Source organism: Ovis aries, chromosome 20 (genome assembly GCF_016772045.2).
Source record: "Ovis aries strain OAR_USU_Benz2616 breed Rambouillet chromosome 20, ARS-UI_Ramb_v3.0, whole genome shotgun sequence".
NCBI classification, from domain to species: Eukaryota; Metazoa; Chordata; class Mammalia; order Artiodactyla; family Bovidae; genus Ovis; species Ovis aries.
In genome coordinates this window covers 32,107,597-32,133,411 of record NC_056073.1, presented here as the reverse complement: position 1 = coordinate 32,133,411, position 25,815 = coordinate 32,107,597, and the positions used below count along the sequence as shown (strand labels likewise).

Here is a 25,815-nt window from a genome sequence, read left to right as displayed (position 1 = left end):
AACTTTTTTCAATGTGATAACTCATTTCAAACAACTGAGACTACACACATTTATAACAGAAATAGAGCATGAGTTTCCCTTAGCTGGTCATCCCCAAGTGCAGCTACAGATTTGCCTTAAAAACATTGCATGGTTTTAGAATCTGGAACTAAAGGGATTTCTAAGTACAGTATATATTAGTAATAATAATATAATCAGGAATATATACTCAGTGATAAAGGGAAGTCACGTGAACATTAGGAAGCATCACTATGAACAAAGATAGCGGAGGTGATGAAATTCCAGCTGAGCTATTTCAAATCCTAAAAGACGATGCTGTGAAAGTGCTGCACTCAATATGCCAGTAAATCAGGAAAGTCAGCAGTGGTCACAGGACTGGTAAAGGTCAGTTTTCATCCCGATCCCAAAGAAAGGCAATGCCAAAGAATGCTCAAACTACCACACAATTGCACTCATCTCACACGCTGGTAAAGTAATGCTCAATATTCTCCAAGCCCAGGCTTCAACAATACTTGGACTGAGAACTTCCAGATGTTCAAGCTGTATTTAGAAAAGGCAGAGGAACCAGAGATCAAACTGCCAACATCCACTGGTTCATAGAAAAAGCTAGAGAATTCCAGAAAAACATCTATTTCTGCTGTATTGACTACACCAAAGCCTTTGACTGTGTGGTTCACAATGAACTATGGAAAATTCTTCAAGAGATGGGAATACCAGAACACCTCACTTGTCTCCTGAGAAATCTTCATGCAGGTCGAAAGCAACAGTTAGAACTGGACATAGAGCAACAGACTGGTTTCAAATCAGGAAAGATGCACGTCAAGGCTGTCTATTGTCACCCTGTTTATTTAACATATATGCAGAGTACATCATGTGAAATGTTGGACTGGATGAAGCTCAAACTGGAATCAGATTGCAGGGAGAAATATCAGTAACCTCAAATATGCAGATACCACCACCCTTATGGCAGAAAGCGAAGAACTACTAAAGGGCCTCCTGATGAAAGTGAAAGTGGAGTGAAAAAGCTGGCTTGACACTCAGCATTCAAAAAACTAAAATCATTGCATCCAGTCCCATCACTGCATGGCAAATAGATGGAGAAACAATGGAAACAGTGACAGGCTTTATTTTCTTGGGCTCCAAAATCACTGCAGATGGTGACTGCAGCCACAAAATTAAAAGATGCTTGCTCCTTGGAAGAAAAGCTATGACCAACCTAGACAGCATACTAAAAAGCAGAGACATCACTTTGCCAACAAAGGTCCATCGAGTCAGAGCTATGTTTTTTCCAGTAGTCATGTATGGATGAGAGCTGGACCATAAAGCAAGCTGAGCACTGGAAGAACTGATGCTTTTGAAATGTGGTGTTGGAAAAGACCATCAATTATTCCACCTAAGCTACAGAAGATATCATTATGTTGGAAGGGGAGGCAGAAGTTAGGGTGGGAAAGCCAATGTTTTTTGACATGCTGCTGCTGCTGCGTAAATGATGTGAGTCATCAGGTTTCAATCTAAATCTTTCCTTAGGCTAACTTAACATTTAGTCTGTCTTTACTATAGAAATGAGCATACAGTAAGCAAATCACAAGACTAAAATGCAAAGGGTCTTTTGAGATTAAAATGAACAAAAAGAACTGCTACGGCATTGAAGCAAATACTCAGTTCTTCCCTTATTCCATGTGATGAGGGTTAAGACGGCCTGATGACCCTGCTTTGCCTCAAGACTGTTAGGAGCAGAGATCTTCCAACCTAGCACGGCACTTCATGATCTTCCAAGATACTGCTATTAGAACCATAAAGCACCTTTAATAAGCCAAACATAATTTTGACCTTTAAAGTCTGTGTAGCCGAAGTTTTGGCCGCAATCAAGAGCTGCCTGAGATCCAAGAGGGCCTTATATTAATTCCTTATGCTGCTACTGCTGCTGCTAAGTCACTTCAGAGGTGTCCAACTGTGCGACCCCATAGACGGCAGCCCACCAGGCTCCCCCATCCCTGGGATTCTCTAGGCAAGAACACTGGAGTGGGTTGCCATTTCCTTCTCCAGTGCATGAACGTAAAAAGTCAAAGTGAAGTCGCTCAGTCGAGTCAAACTCTTAGCGACCCCATGGACTGCAGCCTACCAGGCTCCTCCATCCATGGGATTTTCCAGGCAAGAGTACTGGAGTGGGTTGCCATTAGTTGTTTTAAAATCATTTTAGAGCTGAGTAACCTGTGCATATTGATAACAAAACAGCAAGTATTACCTCACATTGGAAGTTAAGCAAATTAAATGAAAGCTTGGGGGAATCTTGGCTGCAGGGCTGGGGAGCAGTTGAAAACCCCTGTATTTATGGGAAAACAAACTTGTGTGCATGTAAGGAATCAGTGAGAGAGAACTTGGGTCAGGACCTGCCATTCAAATTAGAAAGGACAGAAAGTTTACTGATATTATTCTTGAACTATCGAGAAAAAAATAACATAAGAAGGCTGTTATGAGATGCACTCAACTTTCTTTTAAAAACCATTGTTAACTAAATTTAAATATTTCCTTTCAAGGTACATATCACCTGCTAAAATGGGAGAAGACATACTGATTACAGCACATGTTTTGAAGGAAGGAAGATCAATTTCATTTGCTTCTGTGGATCTGACTAACAAGGCCACGGGAAAATTAATAGCACAAGGCAGACATACCAAACACATGGGAAACAGACCATCTGAAGGCTAAGTGAAGCCGCCCAACAATGAGTGTCCAGAGTAAACCTGACTTGGACAAATGTAATTTTCAAAATACCACAACTAGAAGTAGCCAAGAAATAGTCTTTGGGGAAGATGCCAGAGATCAAGTGGAATACAGGACGGGGGGTTGTCTATATTCTTTGATTTCGAGTTAAGTTTTAGTCTATAATCATACGTGATACTTGGATGAAAACACTCTTAGCTCAGAGTGTTTTGAAAACAGGTAAAGCAAAGTTCACAGGGCCATTTGAGGTAAGAGTACCTCAAAACTAAAACCTAGTATCGAGCTAAAGGTCAAATCAATGATTAAGCTAAAGGTCAAATTAATGATTAATCCTTAAATTGTAGGTCCTTCTCAGCTCTAAAATGCTACATTTTTTTAAAAAACCCAATTCCAAGATTATGGAACCTCAAAGCAGATGAACCACAGGCCACACTAAAAAAGAGTGAGCAGTTCTCAATAAAGTTTAAGGCAAAGCAGGTTAGTGATAAATAGCCCAGTGGGATAAATAGCCCACTTCAGGATTAGTATATTTTATAGTGGTGGTAGTGGGGAGTACAGAATTCCCTTTTCTAATACCTAGGATAAAGCCATGCAGATCTTCAACCTCCTAATGCTTGGTATTAGAAAGACCCAACTTCACAAATTGTTTTAGTCAATTTCTCACATTTCTGTCAACTGTGGTTTGGTTTCTGCATATTTATAATTGGTTTCTGCATCAGGGTCTTAGTTCTAACATTTCACAACTGATGATCATAAAGAAAGGGAGTAATTTCCTTTGGAAGCTGGAAACAGTTAATAGTTAAAGGTTGATGATTATTTGGTTATATTAGAACACACATCAGAATACATATAGCCCTGTTTGCTGAAGGGCAGAAGCAGACTTGATAATAGCAGTGAGCACATAGGAAACCCAGATCTAGTATTGCCTATGAAAAGTAACTTGGTATCCTTGGAGAAAGAGCTGATTTCAGAGCTGGGGGGTAGGATAGGGAAATAACAAGACGAACCTATCTTGTATTTGAAAGTCAGGAAGTGCTCAATAAAACAAGGCGTGAAAATTACACAGCAGTGTATGATACAGAGAGCTCAAACCCAGTGCTCTGTAATAACAGAGGGGTGGGAGGTGAAGTTCATGAGGGAGGGGACATGTATACCTATGAGTGATTCGTGCTAATCTATGTCAGAACCCACACTATTGTAAAGCAATTCTTTTCCAATTACAAATAAACAGTATGTCACGGAAAAGAATGAGCGCATACCGTTTAGGTAACAATAAATGGCTGAGACAGGAGAGCTCTTCCTTGTTGACAGAATGCTGGCACATGTAGAATAAATATAAAATAGTTAACTACAAAATGGGGAAATAGGACACCACCTTCACCAATGAACGTGGACATCAATAAAGAGCACACGAGCAGTGTGTTTCTGGATATTAACTTCAGGGGGTGTAACATCACTCACAATGGGCAATGACCAGGATACCTAATCCAAATTTAACCACAAAGGCAATCACTCAAATACCAAATAAAGACACTGTTTTTTTGTGTGTTTTTTTTTTTAAATTGGCCTGAGCCCTTCAAAACTTGAGTATGGGGACAAGTTCCTAAACCTTTGCACCTAGTTCCACTCAGGGCAGTTAGAGTTTAGAACAGTCCCTGACCATGAGAAACTGTTCATTTCAAATAGATTCCAATTGTCAATTGATCAGAAAACATGGAAGTGCATTGTGAATAAGAGTATTTTTGTCTTTTCCACAAAGCCAGGTATAAGGCCAGGACGGTAATTGTTACAAGCGGACAAAATGTCTTTGATTCCCATTCCTGTTGAAATTACAAACCCAACTTTGCTTCTGAGTTTACGGTTTAGCCATGGGCTAAGGTCTCAATAACAGGTACCCAAGTGACTTAGAAGAAAAGTTACCACTTCAAGTTTTGTGTATTCACCTGAATAGTCAGGGAACTTTCACCTATTTTATTTAGGTTTTCATTTATTCAAATTCCAACCAGAAGCTAAATACAATTGGAAACCGGTAAGCACTAAGTTTTACTCCAAAGGAGTAGGATCATTCAGATTTACTCCAATAAAAGTATGCAACCCTTAAGCAAAGCTTTTCTTCATTAAAAGAAAAATAAAAAAACTATACAGTAGTCTTTCCTTATGTTCATTGCACAAAATGAGTTCTGCTTTTAGAACTTTGACACTCAATGGTGTTTTTTTTCCTCCCCGCACAATTTAAGATCCCAACTTTCATAACTTTTCTACATCAAAAAAACCCCTAAGTTTTCCTTTAGGATGGTGTAAAAACCAGTATTTCTGCACAATTCACTGGAATTGTTTTTCTTTATAATAAAAATCTCTTCTTTTCAAAACCAAAAAACAAAAACCAAAAGGAAAGTCCTCTACCTATTGTGGTTTCTGCAGCTATGAATGTATTTCTCAGTTTCATAGCCGCTTAGCTACTTCAGACTCCAGATCTGCTTTAACGTGTGTAACTGTGTGCACACTCGGCAGAATCCTCTTTCGTAACAGCAACTTGGGGAAAGAGATCTGGAAATAAAATACATTTATGAGTACCAGGAAACAAACATGACCCAGTAATACATGAGGCAAGACTGCCTACAATGAGATGCTTTTTAAAGATTTCTTTCCCATGGTTGTATCTTCTTTTTCTTTTTTAAACAACCACTTTTGGCCATTCGAATGAATCTGATACTGCTCTGAACAACGGTGATTATAGCAAAGCTGTAAGTTTTAAAAACATTGTTTATACCTGTTACATTCACTTCTCACCCTGCAAATACTGATGACAGGTGTCAAAGAGGCCAACACCAGCACAAATGGAAAGACCATCAAAAATGAGTATCACCTTGTGCTTTCGGAAACATTTAAGCATTTCAGTGTACAATAGTCCTTTCATTTCACATTTTTAGTAAGATGCTGATGCAGTGCAGCAAATATGCAAAGCATCTTCTTTCACACAGTCCGTGCAGAAGACATCTAATTTAAGTTCTGAGATACAAATGATCTAAAAAAAAAAATCCAGGATGAACAAGTTTCAAAATGCATAGTGTTCTGTGCATGAGTCCATTTTTCTTTAAACTCTGAAAGAATCAAGTGGTAAGAAAAAAAAATTGCTGCTGCACTCTCTGATCTTCTCCATTTTGCTGGTCAGCACTCTATTCTGGCATGTAAGGATGGAGGTGATCCTCAATGGTGCCAACTGCCCAGTGGGTAAGCTGTTCCTGTGGCAGGTAGAGGCAGATGCTGCATAACTTGAAGATTGTAGCTTTGTTTTTTGGAGTCTGGAAGGGGAAAACATTTGTAGAATATTCTTAAGAAGCACCTCAACGTAACTGGCCAATTATCACAGGAAAATCTCCCACAATTTATTAAGCACTTAAGAACACAGTAACAAAGCATATAGAGTAAGGCAAGAAATTATGGTCCCTATTCATAGGGGACTTAGTCTAGCTGGGACAGAACCTTCACATACGAAATACAGAAAAAGAGTCAATAAGATACTAAATGTTCACAGAATTTATGCAGACTTTAAAGTTACGAAAATCAGACTACTAGCTACAAGAAATTAGGATTAAAGGCATATCATGAAGATAGATTTGAATAATTTGCAATCACGTTTGTATACAGAAAGACAGCAGATGTGGTGAGAGCAGAAGATAGAGAAATCAGAAATAGGTTAAGAGATTTAAGCATATGCTGAGGTAAAGGATAAGGCCAAAGTATTAACAGATAAATCACACTCGTTGAGCATTTTAACAAAGCAGTTACCATTTTAACATCTAACTTCTGATAAACAAGTGCTAGGTACTTTCACAAAAAACTACGGCTGATAAGTGGAAGATGAAGTCTGAACCCAGAACTGCCTTCAAAGTTTTCCATCTTTTCACTACAGCACCTCTTTAAAAGAAAAAAGGCAAAAGGAACAGAAGGTGGACTTTGCCAATGTCTGATGCAGTCTATATACCTATGTACATAAATGAACCCATACATATGTTTTTTTTTTCATTTTAACTTTTAAAACCTAGGACTTTCATTTACTACATTTATAGAAAAGAACATGATCACAGAAGTTATTTGTCCAAGGTCTCATGGCCAGTAAGTTACTGCATGTATGTTAGAATCTGAATTCTAGGCATGAGCTTCTATACCACCACCCATTCAAAATTTTTTTGGTCTAGCCCTTATCATATATATTATGTTAGAATATAAAGGGGAGATCTCTGCTAGATGATTTCAATCAAATTTCTTAATTTCCTTAACTATAAAATGGGAATAGTAAGATCTATACATCAAAAGACTGTTATGAGGATTAAATGAGCTCATACACGGAAAGCTCTTAGTATTGAGTTTGGTGCATAATACAGTTGACCCCTAAACAACATGTGTTTGGGCTGCTCAGGGCCACATATAAGTAAATTTTTTCAATAAACATATTGGAGAAAATTTGAGATTTGTGAAAATTTGAACAAATTCACAGATAAACCACATGGCCTAAAAGTATCAAAAAAAGAAAAAGGTTATGTCATGAATGCGTAAAATATTATGTACAGATGACACGACACTTAAGACACAGGGATTGGAACACAGACCCTAAATGCAGTTGAAAATCTCCATGTATAATTTCGTCTTCCCTCCATATATACAGTTACACATCAGCTGACTGAACAAACCATGAATTCAGCCAACTGGACTGAGCAGTTATGTATTTATTGAAAAAATGTCACGTGTAAGTGGACGAGTGCAGTTGAAACCTGTGTCATTCAACGGTCAACTGTAGACACTAGTCGAATATCCTGCTCTACAGTATTTTCTCAGTAAGTAACTCAAACGAAAGTACACTATAAGCAATTACAAAGGATAAAAGAGTCAACCAAAAAATATTCACCCCAGGAGCACTAAGGTAAATAAGAAACTAAAAACAAAAAAGGCCCCAAACAAAAAACACCCCACCTAAACTGTATACTTTTCTATCAGTTTTATCACATGCTTCCAGCGAAATTAATTTTCTTAACTCCCAGTTTCTTTTACTTGTAACTACACTTTCTATAAGGTACAAAATATAAATCTTCCCAAATAGCCTATCCGCTCCTTCAAGGCAGCAGTATGACTCCCATTTCTAATTCTCTAGTACCTTGTCTTGCGCAGACTTGCTAAACAAAAACAAAAATGTTCTACACAATGCAATTAATATTGTACTTAAAAAAAAAAGTAGTATTTACTACTTACCTACTTCTAGGTTTCCCACAATGAAATGCCAACCCATAGGGCAGGAATTTCTAACTTGTTCACTGCTATACAATACCTGACACTTAGCACTCATCTGTTGAATGAATGCTAAATAAATTACAATGCTATTTTTAACAATTAACAAAGTATCTATTACCCACTATGAATTCTAAGTGATGACATTTATTAGGCTTAGGCCGATAAGAATAAACATTTTACAGAATAAAATCAATTTGGCATACTTGGATTGCTACTAAATTGGAAGTACTTATTTAAAATTCCTGTGGACCTTTAAAATACAGGTGTGTTTTCATCCTTTTAGATATTTTAAAGATCTATGCCAGTGCTTCTCAATACATAAATGTGTTATCAATCTCTTGAGGATTTTATTCAAAATACAGATTCTGATTACTGCAAACTGAAATCATGACTTTTAGAAAAGCTCCCCATGTAGATCTAACATGCAGTAGTTTGGGAATCAATGTTCCAGGTTAAGATCAGGACATCTGTTTCCTGGTTTTTAAATAACTTCAAAAATAATGCAATACTGAAGGGGCAAATCAGAATTAAATAACATACAGAAAACAATTTACTAACCAGTAAACTTTTAAAATGAGCCCTTGTGTGGTTTACCAAAAAAAAAAAGTTTACCTGCAAGTGCTGTCTGTCAATGAAGAGAAACACCGACTGGTTAGGATTGTTGACAACAATTCCAGTCTTGTCCTTTCGGCTCAGTACATGTTTTTCATAGTCACCGTGATGAAACTCAAATTTGGCAAAGAAATAAGACACTTACATGTAACCGCAACCATGTTACACTACCTAAAACGTCTACTGCACCCACATGCATACAGTTGTGCTCTCCAATATGGTAACCAATAGAGGCTACGTACATTGATATTAATTAAGTGGATTTGAAAACTCAGTTCTTTAGTTGTACTGGCCGCATTTCAAATGATCCATAGTCTCATTTGGTGGCTACTGGCCACCATTCTAAATAATCTCTTGGGATACACAAGTTTCCTTCATCACAGAAAGTTCTATTGTTTACCACTTCATAATTTGACCTTCAAGAAAAACTATACCGAAGTGACTAAACTTTAATACTCCTTTTAAGCCAAATATCATTAAATGAGATTTTCAGACCTACTCAGCTCAAGACTCCTGCTTTAGTACTTAGTCCAATAATACCACCCATCTTTCCCTTACATAACAAAGAATGCTACAGATGGCTCTTGGAAAGAAATGTATTGATATTCCAATCCCAGCTGCACACCTCACTACTTACGTGACCTGTGCAAACCCCTTAACTTTGCTAAATTTCAGCTTCCTCATCTATAAAATAAAAGGGCTCTAACCCATCAGTTAAGAGGAGTAAATGAAAAGTAAACCTACACCTGAAATATACTTCCAGGTGTCACAAAGTTGAGTATCTAAGAATACAGGAACCCCTCAAATTAAAAAAAATGTTTTTATACATTTTTTTCTATATCAGTAAAGTTTTTTACATTATGAAAAACAGTTATCAAGTCAGTCATAACATTTTTTTGATCTTTTAACATGAGGAAGATTATCCAACAAAATGTCTATGGAGAGGCCCAATGACAGGTGAAAAGACCAGGCTAACAGGGAATTCAAGAAACCTGGAAACCTTAAACAATCTGATATTTCAGAATAGTGAATTGTAAAAATGATTATTAGCCCATTTGGTTCAAACAATCTTTATTCTCCCATTATGTCAAAGACAGTAGAAAATACTAACATGGAAAAAGCATCAGACCTTGCTGTCTAGGGTTTTACTACCCACCAGTTTTTCTCATAAGCCGTAGCATAAAACATGGTATCCCCTACACATGACTCTAGATTAAAATATTGAATTATACTTCTGCACAATTCAAATATGTATTGAACTCGATACAAAAAGCATGTTATTAGATACTGACAAATATAAATAAGATTATCTCAATCTTAAGGGACTCACATACTGCTGAAGAGGAAAAGCAACATAAAAACGTAAACCCTAACTTACTTCAAACCTTTCCCAGGATACGATGTGGTTATTTGTTAAAAAAAAAAAAATCTTAAAATGGGTTCTTCCTGTTAAAAGCACCATGAGAAGAAAGAATAAATAACCAACAGTAGACAATGAGGCCAGTATTGGCAGATGATTTTGGATTGGGCCTTGAAAGATGACAGTAGTTTTCTCTAGGGAAAATAAAAATGGAAACCAATTTGGAAAATGCCATTCTAGGAAACAGAACCTACACAAACACAAGTGTGTCAAAATCAGGATGCTGCTCAAAAAAGACAGCCTCAAGTGTTTCACTATGGCATATATCAGGGTGGATGGAAAGGCCAGTAGACAACACACTGACAAGAAATTCAAGTGAGACTGAAAAAGGCTTTGCCTGTGTTTCTGTGGCACATCAATTCTATCCTGTCTGAATATCCAGAGTTTTGGGAAGAAATGGTCCACACAAAAAAGAAAACTAACAGGCAGCATGTAAGAAACAATTCCCGGAAGGAAAGTAATGAATGTTGTAATAGCGGGATGAAGAGCTAACCTGCAGCCAAAGCAGTAGGAACGAAGAGGAAAGAGTAGACCACTCCCTGGGCTTCACAGTACTATGAATAGAGCAGAACTCAATATTTTAAAACAATCTTTACTGTGGTTTCTACTAAATCTCACTACTGAAGTATTCTGCTTTTAAAATGCTTTGAGTCAGAAAAAAAGGTGTGTGAATTAAAGTTTGCCTTTCCTTCACTAACCTTGAGAGAATAAACCCTATTTTTATTTAAGATTTCCCATTCAGGATGCTGCTAAGTAGCTTCAGTCGTGTCTGACTCTGTGCGAACCCATAGACGGCAGCCCACCAGGCTCTGCCATCCCTGGGATTCTCCAGGCAAGAGCACTGGAGTGGGTTGCCATTACCTTCTCCAATGAATGAAAGTGAACAAAGAAAGTGAAGTCGCTCAGTCATGTCTGACTCTTAGCGACTTCATGGACCGCAGCCTGCCAGGCTCCTCTGCCCATGGGATTTTCCAGGCAAGAGTACTGGAGTGCGTTGCCATTGCCTTCTCCACTCATTCAGGATATTTATATTAAAATTACTCCAAAGAAGTATGTGTTATGCACCGAGCCCGTATCTCCAAACCGACCAAGAGAGCAAGTCCACCACAGTAATGCAAAGGCGAGAAGGGAGTTTATTTCTAGCACGCTAGGGCCCAAGTCTCATCCAGCACAGTGGAATCCGACAAGAGCCCAGAACAAAGGAGTATGGTGGCTAATATACAGGCAGTTCTTTGTCTCAGTTACAGGGGTAGCTGGCGTTACATGATTGGCCAGGCAGGATGAGCACATGTCCTGTCTCTTTCTGGTAAACATGACTCAGGTCCTAGAGCCTGTCGTTTGGTCCCTAACATTCCCCCCTGACCTTAGATCACATAGAGGAATCTTCCTCTCGGTCCTGAGACACAGTTTGATATTGTTTCCGAAGCACAAACAGCTGTACTGTATTTATGCGTTCCTTTACAAAGGCTACAAGTCTATTGATAATACATGGGCCAAAGGTAAGCATCAGTAGAAGTACTAGCAGGGGTCCCAGCAAGGTGGAGATTAGGGTGGTCAACCAAGGGGATTGTTGAAACCAAGACTCAAACCATCCTTGTTGAGCCTCACGTTCTCATTTACGTTGGGCTAGTCCCTCTCTTACTTTGGCCATAGATTCTCTAACTATTCCTGTGTGATCAGCATAAAAACAACACTCTTCTCCTAGGGCAGCACAGAGTCCCCCCCTGTTGCAGAAAGAGCAGATCTAATCCTCTGTTTTGCAGAACTACTTTAGATAGGGAAGTTAAAGACGATTCCAATAGATTGCTCTAATAGATTCTAATAGATAATTCTAAATAATAATTCTAATAGATTGCTCTATACGGGTGATATCCTCATCTATGGCCGCTCTCAGGGAGTTAAATCCTTGGCTTTGCAGGGACAAAGCTGTTATTCCTGTTCCGGCCCTGGCTATTCAGCTGCTATGGTTATGGCAGTAAGAGGTTCCCTCTTGACTTTGTAAGCTCTTTCTTGAGGATTTAGGGTCAATTTTTGGGCCCAGTAATCATATATTGTTTCCTCTGGTCGGTACAGAATCTTTGGCACGACTGCTACCATAACACAGAATTCTTCTTTGGGATCAAAGATTGAGCTGTGTAAGCATGGAGTCAGCCCCGTGTGTGAACAGACCCACCATCCTCCCATCCGTGGTATTAGCCACCTGGCTATGGGCAAGTCCGTAGGCTCAACAACATGCGCACACAGTGGAGACCTTTCTGATAATACCTTGCCCATACATAACCCTTTTCCCCATACCTCTCTCATTGTAAGGCCTACTTTTCATTCTCCCCATTGACATTGAGGAGGATCGGTGCCGTTGGCCAGGTCATAAGAGGCGTTGAGGCCTACTGCCTCGTAATAAGGGGGAATTAAGTTGTAACATAACCAACAAGATTTAGTTGCCTCAGGATGGGTTTGATTTAAGGTAGCATAAGCTGCCTTTACTAATTTCCATAGTGGATCTGTTTGCCCGAGTTTAGCAAGGGGGCCCCCCTCTGGGTCTTTTGTTGGTCCCTGAGATGTAGGTAGGGAGGTTGTAGGGTAGACAGTTGCATGGACCTGTTCAACGGGGTTTGGACCGATACTATACATTTGTACCGGTTCTAAAACTTGACTCACAACAATGATCCCATTATAATACTCCCGGTATGGGAACCCGTCAGTTCTGGTCTGAAGCCCCCGTGATATCCCGTTGACCCAGGCCTTTTCTTTTTCTGCTTTGTCAATGTTAAACCTTATTTTTACCTGGGCAAAGTTATGATCCTTTTCCCAATCGGAGTACGGAGGTACGGGTCCTGCAAATGAGAAGTTAAGCAAGTCCTGATTTCCTACATCCCACCGTCTATACCCTGGAGTCTCCAACCCATCATTGGAAGTTACGCAGTCCCAAGATTTACAATAAGAGTCCTGTATAACCCCACAGATCTTCCAGTTATGCCTGGGCGCACCTGGACATGCCCAGAATGCATGATTCTGGAGCTTGCCCCTCTTCCAGGGTACATTCACCACCGGCTTAAGGTCAAAGTATAAGTCTGGGCACCAAGTATTTGGTGGATGTATTGCGGTGGTGGACTTAAGCATCTCACGTGTTAGTCCATTTTGCAGTTTCCAGGTGATTCTGACGGGTTGGTGCGGGTTCATGCTGGCAGCTTCGGAGCAGAGTAACATGGTCATCCATAAGATGGTCCAGATGAGTTGTCTTGGTCCTGTCGACGACGCCCTTATTTTGACCCACGTGTATTTCCCGGAGCAGTTTCCAGACACGAGAGTGCACCTTGCTTAAGGTCATCAAGGCCTCTTGGAATTGTCCCAACGTGGGAGGCGGTAGTTTCTTTCCTTCAAATATTGGACATACAGGGGGAGGTCTCCCATACAGAATTTCAAATGGGGTCAGATTAAGTTGATAAGGAGTATTACGTGCACGGAAGAGGGCGAAGGGAAGGAGGGTCACCCAGTCCCCACCAGTCTCTATAGCCAGTTTAGTTAAAGTTTCTTTTAGGGTCCGATTCATTCTTTCTACTTGCCCTGAGCTCTGTGGACTGTATTCACAGTGTAACTTCCATTTAGTCCCCAGGGCTAGGGCAAGGCTCTGAACTATTTGACTCACAAAAGCAGGTCCATTATCAGAGCCGATGGTCACCGGCAGGCCAAACCTGGGAACTATTTCTTCTAAAATATTTTTCGCCACTATCATCGCGGTTTCTCCCTTTGAAGGAAAAGCTTCCACCCACCCTGAGAAGGTATCCACCAACACTAACAAGTACCGGTAACCATACTTGCCTGGCCTTACCTCGGTGAAATCTATTTCCCAGTGTTGCCCTGGTCCTTCTCCCCGATACCTCAGTCCTGCATGTTGTCCTTTTCCTGGCCTCATCTGTTGACACGCCTTACAAGCATGCCCTATGTTCCTTACAGTTGTCTGGTGCCGGGGAAATCGCAGGCGCGCAGTTTGAAAGAGCGTCAGAGTTTTCTTTTCTCCCAGATGAGTAGACAAGTGTAAATGCTCACATAGTTGCCGTCCCAACTGAGCAGGGAGTATCAAGTAGCCGCCTGAGTCTCGGTACTATCCATCTTCACCTTTTTGAAGGTTGGTGTGTTCTTGGATCCAAGCAAGGTCTGTGGATGAATACTCAGGGGTTGAGGGCAGAGTTCCCATACCTGGAGGTGGAAGTCCGATCGCCAACACAGGGGTGATGAAATCTTCATCAGCTACTTTTCGAGCTGCCAGGTCTGCGGCACGATTCCCTCGTGCCGTGGGGCTGTCACCCTTCTGATGTCCAGGTACGTGTACTATTGACACAGCCCGAGGCATCTGTACAGCCTCTAAAAGTCTACGGATTTCAGGCAAATTTTTAATTTCTTTTCCTTCAGCTGTCAAAAACCCCTGTTTCTGATATATCGGGCCCTGGATGTGTACCGTGCCAAAAGCATAGCGACTGTCAGTGAAAATAGTTATTCTTTTTCCTTTGGCTCTCTCTAATACTTGAATCAGGGCAATTAACTCTGCCTTTTGTGCTGAGGTATCCAGGGGAAGGGCCTCTGCCCATATCGTCTGTCCAGAGTCATCTACTACTGCGGCTCCCGCCCGTCTCTGTCTATCTTTCACATAACTGCTGCCATCTGTAAACCATATTAGCTCACTGTTATCCAGTGGAGTATCGGTTAAGTCCTTTCGTATTGCTGTTACCCCGGCCAGTATCTCATCACAATCATGGAGGGGGCTATTTTCCTCCAGATTGGGCAAAAAAGTGGCCGGATTTAGAGTGCAGGGCGTTTGGAAATGAATCTGTGGGGTGTCAAGTAGCAAGGCCTGGTAGTGTGTCAAGCGGGCATTAGAAATCCATTTACCTGGGGGTTTCTTTAAAACTCTCTCTATGGCATGAGGAGTGTAGACCAAGAGTCTCTGTCCATAAGTCAGTTTATCAGCATCGTGGACTAACAGCGTGGTGGCCGCGATGATACGGAGGCAAGGTGGCCATCCGGCTGCCACTGGGTCCAGTCTCTTGGAAAGGTAAGCTACAGGTCGCTTCCATGGTCCCCATCTCTGTGTTAGTACCCCTTTTCCTATCCCCCTCTTTTCATCTACAAATAATTGGAAAGGCTTAGATGGATCAGGGAGGGCAAGGGCAGGAGCTTCTAGCAAGGCTCGCCTGAGCTCTTGGAAGGCCTCTTTCATTGGCTCAGTCCATTTCCAGTCCTTGTTTTCTTTCATCCCTTCATATAAGGGGCCTGGCCTTTTCTGCAAACCCCAAGATCCATAACCAGCAATATCCCACAGTTCCCAGAAATTCTCTCACTTGTCTAGGGTTAGCTGGCTCAGGGATCTGGAGGATGGTTTCTTTCATAGCCTGTGTTAGCCACCTGTGGCCCTGTGTTATCTTATAACCGAGGTATGTAACCTCTTGCTTGGCAATCTGGGCCTTTTTGGCACTGGCCCTGTAACCTAAAGTCCCCAAGTGCCGGGGTCCAGCCCCGGTGGATCCAGGGTGATTCGAAGGTGGGGACGGAGTCGGCGTCTTTGGAAAAATACATATTTAATCACAGATATAGAGAGATTAGAAATGGATAGTGTAGTAGGAAGATCAATGGAGAAAAAGAGGCTGAATAACTTGGACTACGTGGAATAGCATCCATGCTCCAGATGGGAATTCAGCCAGAAAAACGGGAGCAAGAAAGAAGCGACATGGGGGAATCAGTCTTTCCGGAAACTGATCCCATTTCTTTATTTTGGGGTTTGCTTATATACCTTTTGTTACACATAGGGATGAATACAGAGTCACGTGGGGGTCAGCAGTCCTGTCCTTTGTCAAAATCAGGTGCTTCCCATAAATGTATAAAAAAAAAAGGTACATCATCTTCTGGCCATGAGTGAGACCTGCTGACATATTATGATCCTTTCTTTCTGATAACCAAAAAACTTATTTCTTCCAAGGGTGTTTTTTCTTAAACCAGGCACCACCCTCCAAATAAAGTTACATTCCTATAGGGTGAGGGTGTAATGAGTTACAATCAAGAAAGGAATTTATTTAACCCAAGGTTAACATGATTAGTCTTAAAGGTTAATACTTATTTCTCCTATATGCTTAAAGGTTAATACTTATTTCTCCTATATGTTAGTTATATTCATTATAAGGGTAGGGAACATGGAGATTTAGCAGCAAACATCAGCCCAACAAATCAAAATCCTTTCACCAATGCTCCCCCTAAGATCTATTTAGTCTTAAGATATGATAAAGTTACATTCTTACATAGCAAGGACACAGTGATTTATAACAAAGTACAGTGATCTATTACAAAAGAGAAAGTCCATTAACTCAAAAAGTCTAGTATTGCTAACATCAAAAACTACTATATTTCCTTCGCTATATTCCAAATACATTGATTAATATATTCCCAGGTGCCTAAGGATATGGAGGCCTGGCGGCAATCATTGACTCAACAAGAAGAAAAAGTCCTATGCTAATTAAGACTCTCAAAATACTCCAAAACTCTCTGTGCTGTTTACAGTTGAGAGGTAGTAAACAATCACGTGCCTAGTGGCAGCAGTATGGATAATCCTGTCACACAAGCTAGTCTGTCAGCAGAGAGGTTTGACCTGAGACATCCTCGTCCCACCCAGAGCAGGGAATTAGCAACAATTATTGACACAACAAATGAAGAGACCCTTCACCAATATAATTCCTAACCAACTATACTAATAATTTCTAACTCCCCAAAATAATTTGCCTTTAGTAAGTCTAAAACATCTCATGCCTCTCAGGTTGGGAGGCTATAAACAATCACATGTGGCCGGACAAACCTATACAGGTAGGCTAGATAACCTTCAGAGGAGTCCATAAGCTGAAACACTCTTGTCACTCCCAAGAATTTTTATTGCCTTGGAGCTGCACGTTTACTCCTTCTCCGAAAGAAACGGTTATGGGGGAGAGCCCCCCATAAAGTCAGAGGTGTAGGTGAGAGCATAAAACAGACTCTGGCTTTGGGGTTACATACTCGGGAACAGGGGGTTTCCTGAGGCTTGATCACGCCTTTGCGTATGCCAAGCCTCCTTCCTCATGGGCGGAATTCCTCACGCTGGCCCCCGGCACCCAAGGTTTGGAGAATGTCACCTGTTGCCTCTTGGCACTCTTTCTCTGTAGACGCTGCCAGCATAAGGTCATCAGCATATTGTAATAAAACAATGGTAGGGTGTTCAACCCGATACTCATGGAGGTCTTCGTCCAGGGCCTCATTAAATAATGTGGGCGAGTTTTTGAAACCCTGTGGTAAGCGAGTCCATGTCAGCTGCACAGGGGTCTAACCACCGTCTTCCTGCCATTCGAAGGCAAAGATCTCTTGGCTTGCGGGGGCAAGAGGCAAACTGAAAAAGGCATCTTTTAAATCTAAAGCAGTATACCAAATGTAGTTTGGAGGCAAGTTGCTTAGCAATGTATAAGGGTTAGGAACTGCAGGATGAATATCACTCACCCGTTTGGTGACTTCTCGTAGATCTTGAACCGATCTAAAGTCAGTTCCCCCAGGCTTTTTCACAGGCAACAGGGGAGTGTTCCATGGGGACCGGCACCTTTTCAGGACCCCAGCGTCTATGAGGCATTGTATATGAGGAGTAATTCCTTGTCGAGCCTCTTGACTCATGGGATACTGCCGTACCCTCACTGGGGAAGTACTGGCTTTCAGTTCCACAATGATAGGGGGCCTCTGTTTGGCCAGTCCCATTCCTGCTGTTTCAGCCCAGGCCTGAGGGTATCTTTGAACCCATGGTTGTACTTCAGGGCTTATTGTCGCTGGGGCCTCTGGCAAGTAGAGTCTGTATTCATCTTTTAATGCCAGAGACAGGACCTGAAGAGGATGCCCGGTCCCCTCTAAAACCAACACTTGTCCGTGGTTGAAATGAATTTGGGCATTCACTTTAGACAGTAAATCCCTTCCCAATAAGGGTGCTGGACACTCAGGTATCACCAGAAAAGAATGTGTTACCTGGTGGACCCCCAAGTTCACATGCCGTTTTGTAGTCCATCCATATCGTTTAGTCCCGGTTGCTCCCTGCACCCAGCTACTTTTCTTAGACATGGGTCCATCTTTTTGGTTTAAGACTGAGTATTGGGCTCCTGTGTCCACCATGAAGCCAACCGGTTTCCCCTCCACATTTATAGTTACCCAGGAATCGGGGAGGGGCTTCGAGCCCTGACCCCCCTAGTCGCGATCCTCACCCGCATAGAGGATATGACTGTCTGCAGAGGGAGTCTCATTCTTAGGGTCCTTGGGCCCCTCTTTCAGATTTTTCTTGGGGCATTTCTTTCCAATGTCCAAACTCTTTACAAAACGCACATTGGTTTTTCTCAAGCTTACGCCTTGTCGTTTTTTCTTCAGTTTTTGAGTCCAATTGTTTCCCTTTTTGGAAACTGTTTTTGTTTTCAACCCCAGCAAAAAATATCTGGGCCAGCTCTTTTTGATTTTTACAGTTTTCTTCAGCTCTAAATTCTCTTCTCTTCTAATGCGTTCCTCTCTTCTGGGGTCTCTCTATGATTAAAAACTCTCTCAGCTGCCCTCACTAGATCTTGCAAGGATTGGTCACTTAACCTCTCTATCTTTTGTAACTTTCTTCTAATATCGGGGGCTGCTTGATTTACAAATGCTAACATAACTGCCGCTCGTGACTCATCTGCCTGTGGGTCCATAGGGGTATACTGTCTAAAAGCTCCCATTATCCTTTCAAGGAAGGCTGCTGGGCTCTCATTTGGCTCCTGCCTCACTGAATTTATTTTGGCCAAATTAGTTGGCTTCCTGGCGGCCGCTCTAAGGCCGGCCATAGGAGTCTGGCGGTACACTCGGAGACGCTCCCTACCTTCAGAGAGTTCGAAGTCCCAGTTGGGTCGCACCAAGGGGAACCCCTCCTCAATGAGGTTAGGCTGTATTGTGGGCCTCCCATCCACCCCTGGCACATTTTTCCGGGCTTCTGACAGGATCTGCTCGCGCTCCTCTGTAGGGAAAAGCACCTGTAACAGTTGCTGACAATCATCCCAAGTGGGATTGTGAGTAAAAAGGCTAAACTCTAAAAGATCAAATAAGACCCTGCGGTTTTTCAGAGGAGGAGCGAGTCTGGGTTTTCCAACTGTACAAATCACTAGTGGAGAAGGGCCAATACTGATATGTCCGCTCTCCACCCTCTCTGGCTGGCCCCGCCCGGACAGGAAACGCGTCAACGGTGGAGGAGGGGACTTCTGGGTCTTCTTCTTCCGCTACGCTGGCCATTTCCCTTGTTCTTCCCCGAGTTCCCTGGGCGGGGCCCCCTTCTCTGGGAGGAGCTGAAGGCTTGGTTCTCCTCCTGGCTTCTCCCGATAAAACCTGTGGAACCTGTGGAAGCAAGGGCGGATGTGGATCCGCATACGGGGGTGGGAACAATTTGGTCTCCAGATCTATCAGATTAGGATACAGAGAAGATTCCTGGAAGACCGGCTTTGGTCGATTCTCGTCCTTTTTTCCTTCTTTTTCTTCGGAAGCCTTCATGACTAGCACCTGTGGGCTTAGTGAGGTTGGAGTTGGGGAAGACGGACGGGGAGGTTTAGAAGGAGCGAGAACAAAGGGTTTAAGCCTTTCCGGCGGGTTTCTTACTAGATCCTGCCAGACCAGAATGTAGGGAGTCTGGTCTGGGTGCCCGGCAGGACTAGGAGTAAGCACCCTCTCTTTAACTGCCTGGATAATTTGGGGATTGAAGGTTCCCTCTTGTGGCCATCTGACGACAAAGGTGGGCCACTCGGCAGAACAGAAAGTCACCAGTTTGCTCTTCTTCACCAATAACGAAAGATTCTGAGCTCTAGACTTGAAATCAGAGAAGTGGTTAATCATAAGAGATAAAGGAGTAGAAGTCGTTTGTCCCATGATCACAGAAAAGTACACTGGGAGCCAACAGAGCACACAAAGAGCAACGCAGACACCACAAATAGATAAACAGATAACAAACGCAAGGTGGCCACCGACAATGCACTCAATCTTACCTGCAGGGAGTTCACAGAGCCAGCCTCCTCCCCAGCACGATACCGGGCCTCGGCCTTACACCGGACTTAATCCAGTAACCAGAGCCAGCTGCCTCCCCAGCATGATACCGGGCCTCGGCCTTACGCTGGACTTGCCTCCGCACTTTACACCCAGATGCCTCCCCAGTACGATACTGGGCCCTGGACTTAATCTGGGCTTCTGCAACGTTAGCACCGGTGCTCAGAGCTCTTATCTCCTAACGAGGTTACTCCCTTCTACCAGAAGAGTTGTCCTCCCCGGTGGGATGGAGATCCCGGACGAGCCCCCAAATGTTATGCACCGAGCCCGTATCTCCGAACCGACCAAGAGAGCAAGTCCACCACAGTAATGCAAAAGCAAGAAGGGAGTTTATTTCTAGCACGCTAGGGCCCAAGTCTCATCCAGCACAGTGGAATCCGACAAGAGCCCAGAACAAAGGAGTATGGCGGCTTATATACAGGCAGTTCTTTGTCTCAGTTACAGGAGTAGCTGGTGTTACATGATTGGCCAGGCAGGATGAGCGCATGTCCTGTCTCTTTCTGGTAAACATGACTCAGGTCCTAGAGCCCTTCGTTTGGTCCCTAACAGTATGTTTGTTTTTATACTGCTAATTATAAAAATATTATCTATATCCTAGATAATCCTATACCCTACTGCTTATATTCAGTCCATAATTTAAGGTTTTATCATTCAGGAAACTTTCCCCAGAACCGGGTAGTGAGTTAAGAGCGCAGGCTTTATAGTCAGCCTAGACTTAAGTCTTGACTACCACTTAACTGCATGACCTTGGATTATTTTTACCTATGTGACAGTTTATTTGCAAAAGCAGGTTCCTATCTACCTAGTTTAAGGACTGAAATTCAATATACATCAAATTTTATTTGAAAGACAGCCTAGCAGTCAACACTCAATACCATGATTTTTTTTAAAAGTAACACTTTAGAAGCCTATTTTAATACAACTATTTTTTAAAAACAAGGTCTGAAAGATAGGGTACAAGAAATTAAAAAATATACTGTGATAAGCACATCTAAGTTTTTCAAATGGGAAATTCTGAACTGAAAAAAGCAAAAACCTAACAGTGCTTCTGGAGAGCAGCACCATCAAGGTGTAAGACCTGCCCTGATAACGTAACATGCCTTTTCCATTTCTGTCTTCTATATTCAGCTTCAATTCTCCAGCGCATTCATCCTAGTCAGATGTCATCAATTATAACAACACACAGACGACGTTCACCTCTATCTAGCCTACCGTGAAATGAACCTTAAAAAAAGGACAACTTATTTGAGCTAATGTGTAGCAACATTACCCTGGGGACAGGAGGAGGATACCAATTACTCTATTACAACCAAAAGCACTATAAAGACACTACGTTAGAATGGATAAAAGCAAAATTTTTTCAATGACAATTTTCATAGTCCTAAGCAATTAGTTCAAAATAAGCCTTCTAAAATTTAGTTTGGTATACTTAGTCTTTAAATAAACTTAAATACTTCTTAGTTTGTCCGATTGCTAAGTATGTTCATTGTAGACATTTATTAAACATATATATATATATTTAAGCAAAAAAGGAAAAGATAGCTATATCTGACCTAAAACTAACCACAATTAACATTTTGGTGGCTCTTGTAGTTACAACCATGCACACACAGATATACTATAAATAAAACTACATCAACACACACAAATTCCCTTAAATAAAACATTAGAAATAGTCAAGCACATTACATGACAAGTCAAACATAGCCAAATGTCAAGGAAAGTTAGTTCAGAACCACTACTAAATTCTTTTCTCCTAGGAAGCTTTATATGCAAATCAACTCCTAGGAAAGGGTTTCTTCATTCATTTCTTAGATGAGATTTCCTCTGAGAACCAGAGTTACATACAAAATATTTTAGAAGCGAGTATGGTGGAGGGGAAGAGATTTTCTACAGTTTATCTATGGGCCTCACTATAACTCAACAAATGTCTACCTTAAAACATTTTCTCTGACCATAACTTCAAAGACACACTGGGTAGTCAGAACGACCTCAATCTCAAGAGATTCTGTAATCCAAATGCTGTCCATTCTTACAACAGTCAAAAGGCCAGGAGGGACTCGTAAAGGAAAACCTATCAGAAAGCATATTCCTAAGGAATTTCTTACACTGGAACCTATTCTCTGAGTTTTCAACTTATTTATGTGTTCATCACACTTATTTTAGAATAAAATACCTGAACAGGCCTAAAAGGCTCATCAGATTCCTTCCACCTAGAGAACAGGAGACAGACAATTTTTTCAATATCATTCCGAGGCCAAAGAATGAAATCCATCTCCTGAGTACAGCCAATTACATCCTGTAAAATGCCACACACACACACAAAACATTACTTTCAAATAAACAAAGCCATAACAAGCAATATCACAAATTACAGGGTCTGACTACAAAAACATTTTCAAGTGCAAAAAGTTCACTATACAGCTGACCCTTAAACAACCTGGGCAGGAGAGACATTGATGAGAGTCAAAAACTGTGCATGTGACTTTACAGCTAGCCCCCCATACCTGCAGTTCTTTACCTGCGGATTCAACCAACTGTGGACTGAGTAGTACTGTAAATTATTTATTTTAAAAAACCCACTTCTAAGTGGGCCCTGACAGTTGCTGCAAATCCGTGTTAAGGGTCTACCACATATTATGTCTTTTAAGAGGTGACAGTAATAGGACTGTATACAATCTGAATAGTTTATGACCGAATTCTAATTTTTATTTTGTAGAGTTCACATATAGTCAATCAGTCCAAGGTTCAATCATATTGAGATCTAAACTATCAGTGCACTGTGAAAACTGCAACTGAACCTCTCATTGTTTTGTCTTTTAAGTTCTTGTACCATTATTTCCACTCTTCAAACTCAGAGCCTAATTAAGCAAAGGTGTCCTGGAACTTCTAAATCACCTTATTACAGGTGAAATGCTATTTTTATCATATGCCGATTATTGAGGCCAATTAACCTCTTCCAGACCACTACACGGTTATCTCCAGCTGCCCCCCAAGCCTACTAATGATGGGGCCCTCTTGTTCAAGTTACTTTGCCCACAGTAACTTTCAACGAGTTGCAGAAGTTTAGATAAACCGCCTCAAAAGTTCCTTATTTACAAGGGGCAAGATGTTTTATTCTCCCCTGAAAAACGAAATCTCAGTAATATAATACATGAATCACAACAATGCACACTATTACCAACAGAGTAATGCCTAAGAAAGTTACACATGCTTTGTTTAAATTCCGTTTTTAAAGACATTTAGGATCACCGTTCACTACCCATTCTTAGGAGGAAAAAAAAAAAGGCAAGTTTAGGTCACAAAAGCCTACCCAATCAAGACTTGAAAACAGAACTCACCCTTCTCATAGACTGGTATCGAGGAGCATGGAGCTGCACCACATCTTTCTGTAAAAGCTCTATGGAACTTTCCAAGGAATAACTGGAATCTCGCACACCTTTCAGGATATTTTCTTCATAATTATTTGTCATAACTGGTATAACCTCAGACACTTCAAAAAGTGCTGATTTTTTCTTCTAAAAGAAAAATAAAAGTGTATTAACTTACTGGTAGCACATTGTCTAACACCCAGAGTTCATAATACAATGTTTTGTAGCATTATTCTAACACAGCAAAATTCTTAACTGAAGCTATTTCCATACAGAAAACACACATTTTCAAACTAGGTGGATCCCTCTGTTCTTCCCTCAACTCCCTTACTTCCCAACCACACACAAATAGGCTATTATCAGAATGTTTAACTGCATGGTTTTTTTAGCAGTGTGGTAACCATACCAAGAACTTATGTTGCACAGTATTTCTTAAACAATGAGAAACAAACACCAGATACCCCTGCAGTTAAAAAAACAAAACAGTGATTTGCTCCTGATCCCAGTTCACTTAACTGGTTCTACATACAGCAAAATCAAACTCTCAGCAGTTTAAAATCAAGGCTCTAGGGTCAATTTCCATTATCCCTTCTGGGTATTATTGAACTACAAATGTCAATATTCAAAAGGGAAGGAAAAATGTCCACCAAACCTTCAAACTTAGTTAAGACCAAGAACTCATCAATTTAGGTTATAAAATTCATGAACTGCTCAAGACAACTGTCTGGATACTGTCCAGTCAAAGATTTCCACAGGTGTGAGAAGAGCTAGATGGTATAATTTGCAGCATCTGATAAATTCAGAAATCTAGTCTATTTTTATCTCATATTTCTAGTGAACCTACATTGTAATAGTGTCCATTAAAATCTGGTCTTATCAATTCTGCAATTAACGAAGAAAGAAAAAAAGCAAATCCGTGATATTCAATCTTGAGACAATCATTTCAAAACAAACGACTTTCGAAACCACATTTTATGCTATACCTAGCAGCTATACTCGTATTGGTATCTTAAATACTAATAACTTTAATAGTGGGAATAAATACGTGAGAAACTTTCAAATTAAAGATATACCATGCCAAGATGTTGTTTTTGATGTGAAATTAGCTCACAACTTAAGCACAAAATCAAAGCAGTGTTTCCTTAATATTCAAAACCTAACCTCATGTCAAATAGAAATTGATTATCTAAGAAACTGTCCATTATTTTCAGTTGCCAAAAGGTTTTATCATGTTTTCCATGACTACTCACAACTCATTATTTGCTGTTTTACTGTGGGATTAACTCTTAACACCAAAAAAACTATACACTTCTTTTGGTCATGCTGTACTTCTAAAAACAAATTAACCATTGCAGTAATCAACTGCTCCTAAAAATTAAAGTGCATTCTATTTCACTAGATGTGCCATGAGAAAAAGTAAACTACAGCATGGAGATTAACCAGAAAGCTTTCAGCAAGTAAACATTTTGATTCCAATTACTACTTTCAAACATTCTAGATACCTAGATAATCTTTAAATTCAGTAACCAAGTTCTCTATGTAACTCCACGAAAATAAAATTTACTGTAAAACAAAAATGCGAGTTTTACAAGGCTACTGATCCCACGTTAACTAAAGGGGATCCTACTCAGCTTTAGAATTACATTATTTCCAAACCAATGAGCACAAAAGCCTTTCATTCATGGTTACAGCTTAACTCCTTTGACTGAGGTTAATTACCTTAAGGGTCAAAGTTAAAGCATATAAATGGAGACTTTTGTCCACCACTCTTTACCCTAACCATACACTTACAAAACACCTTGCGCTAAATCACATTAAGAACTTTAAATTACCTTCTCCCTGAATACAAAGGCAATATACGTCTTGAAGTCAAACTCGTCATCTGGACCACCTGCCAGGGATGGAAGGGCAGCAGTCCTTACCCAGCTCTTGGCCCCCTGCTTTTGCTCTAAAGATGGGTACGCAAGCCACCCAGACTCCCACCCCATAGGGGACCAAGCAGAAGGCTTTCGGGCAGCAGGGTGGCCTGCATTGCTCCACCTTTCCTTCACCAACCCCTCAGGCCACTCTGGTCCTAAACAGCCTGAGGGGATAAGTACCTCTTCCAAATGCCCAGGCCAGGTTCAAGGGAAGCGTGAGCACAGTACTTGGGACAAAGACCCTTTGCAAATGCCTCCCCCAAAGCAAAGTCACCCCAGACGCACACGTCCTGCTCCTCCAGCGGGAGCCTCTTTAGGCTTCCCGCAAATCTTGAGCACGTGTTGCTTTCTAAAACGAGGATGGAAACCGGTGTTAGGAAGTATTGCATTA

General features: G+C 41.1%; 2 protein-coding genes across 6 annotated transcripts in view; one reads left to right on the top strand and one right to left on the bottom strand.

Moving 5' to 3' along the window:
* LOC114109664 (acyl-coenzyme A thioesterase 13) overlaps positions 1 to 4,864 on the top strand; it is a 13,678-nt gene extending 8,814 nt beyond the window's left edge. The window contains exon 3 of the mRNA XM_042237492.2: positions 2,538 to 4,864. Coding sequence (XP_042093426.1) covers positions 2,538 to 2,709 — 172 coding nt within the window. The 3' untranslated portion in view covers positions 2,710 to 4,864. The remainder of the gene's footprint in view (positions 1 to 2,537) is intronic.
* On the bottom strand, positions 4,654 to 25,748 carry LOC114109663 (uncharacterized protein C6orf62 homolog). 5 transcript variants are annotated; one of them, XM_060403445.1, is made up of 6 exons: positions 25,338 to 25,748; positions 23,476 to 23,652; positions 22,311 to 22,433; positions 18,927 to 19,061; positions 8,623 to 8,736; positions 4,654 to 6,026 (listed from the first exon to the last, which is right to left on the bottom strand). In XM_060403445.1, the coding sequence occupies exons 1-6, from the start codon at positions 25,491 to 25,493 to the stop codon at positions 5,901 to 5,903; spliced, it is 831 nt and encodes a 276-aa protein (XP_060259428.1). In that variant the 5' UTR covers positions 25,494 to 25,748; the 3' UTR covers positions 4,654 to 5,900. The 5 variants fall into 5 exon arrangements, with proteins under 5 accessions (XP_060259428.1, XP_060259430.1, XP_060259431.1 ...); XM_060403447.1 differs by lacking the exon at positions 18,927 to 19,061 and having other exon boundaries at positions 8,623 to 8,748; XM_060403448.1 differs by lacking the exon at positions 18,927 to 19,061.
* Between the last annotated feature and the right edge of the window lie 67 nt (positions 25,749 to 25,815).

Coding starts and splice junctions, on each gene's coding strand:
- LOC114109663 (XM_060403445.1), bottom strand. CDS start 25,493: ATGGGGTGGGAGTCTGGGTGGCTTGCGTACCCATCTTTAGAGCAAAAG. Junction 23,653..25,337: donor CCTTTGTATTCAGGGAGAAG/GTAATTTAAAGT, acceptor TTTTTCTTTTAG/AAGAAAAAATCAGCACTTTT. Junction 8,737..18,926: donor GGACTTCGAACTCTCTGAAG/GTAGGGAGCGTC, acceptor GCCAAATTTGAG/TTTCATCACGGTGACTATGA.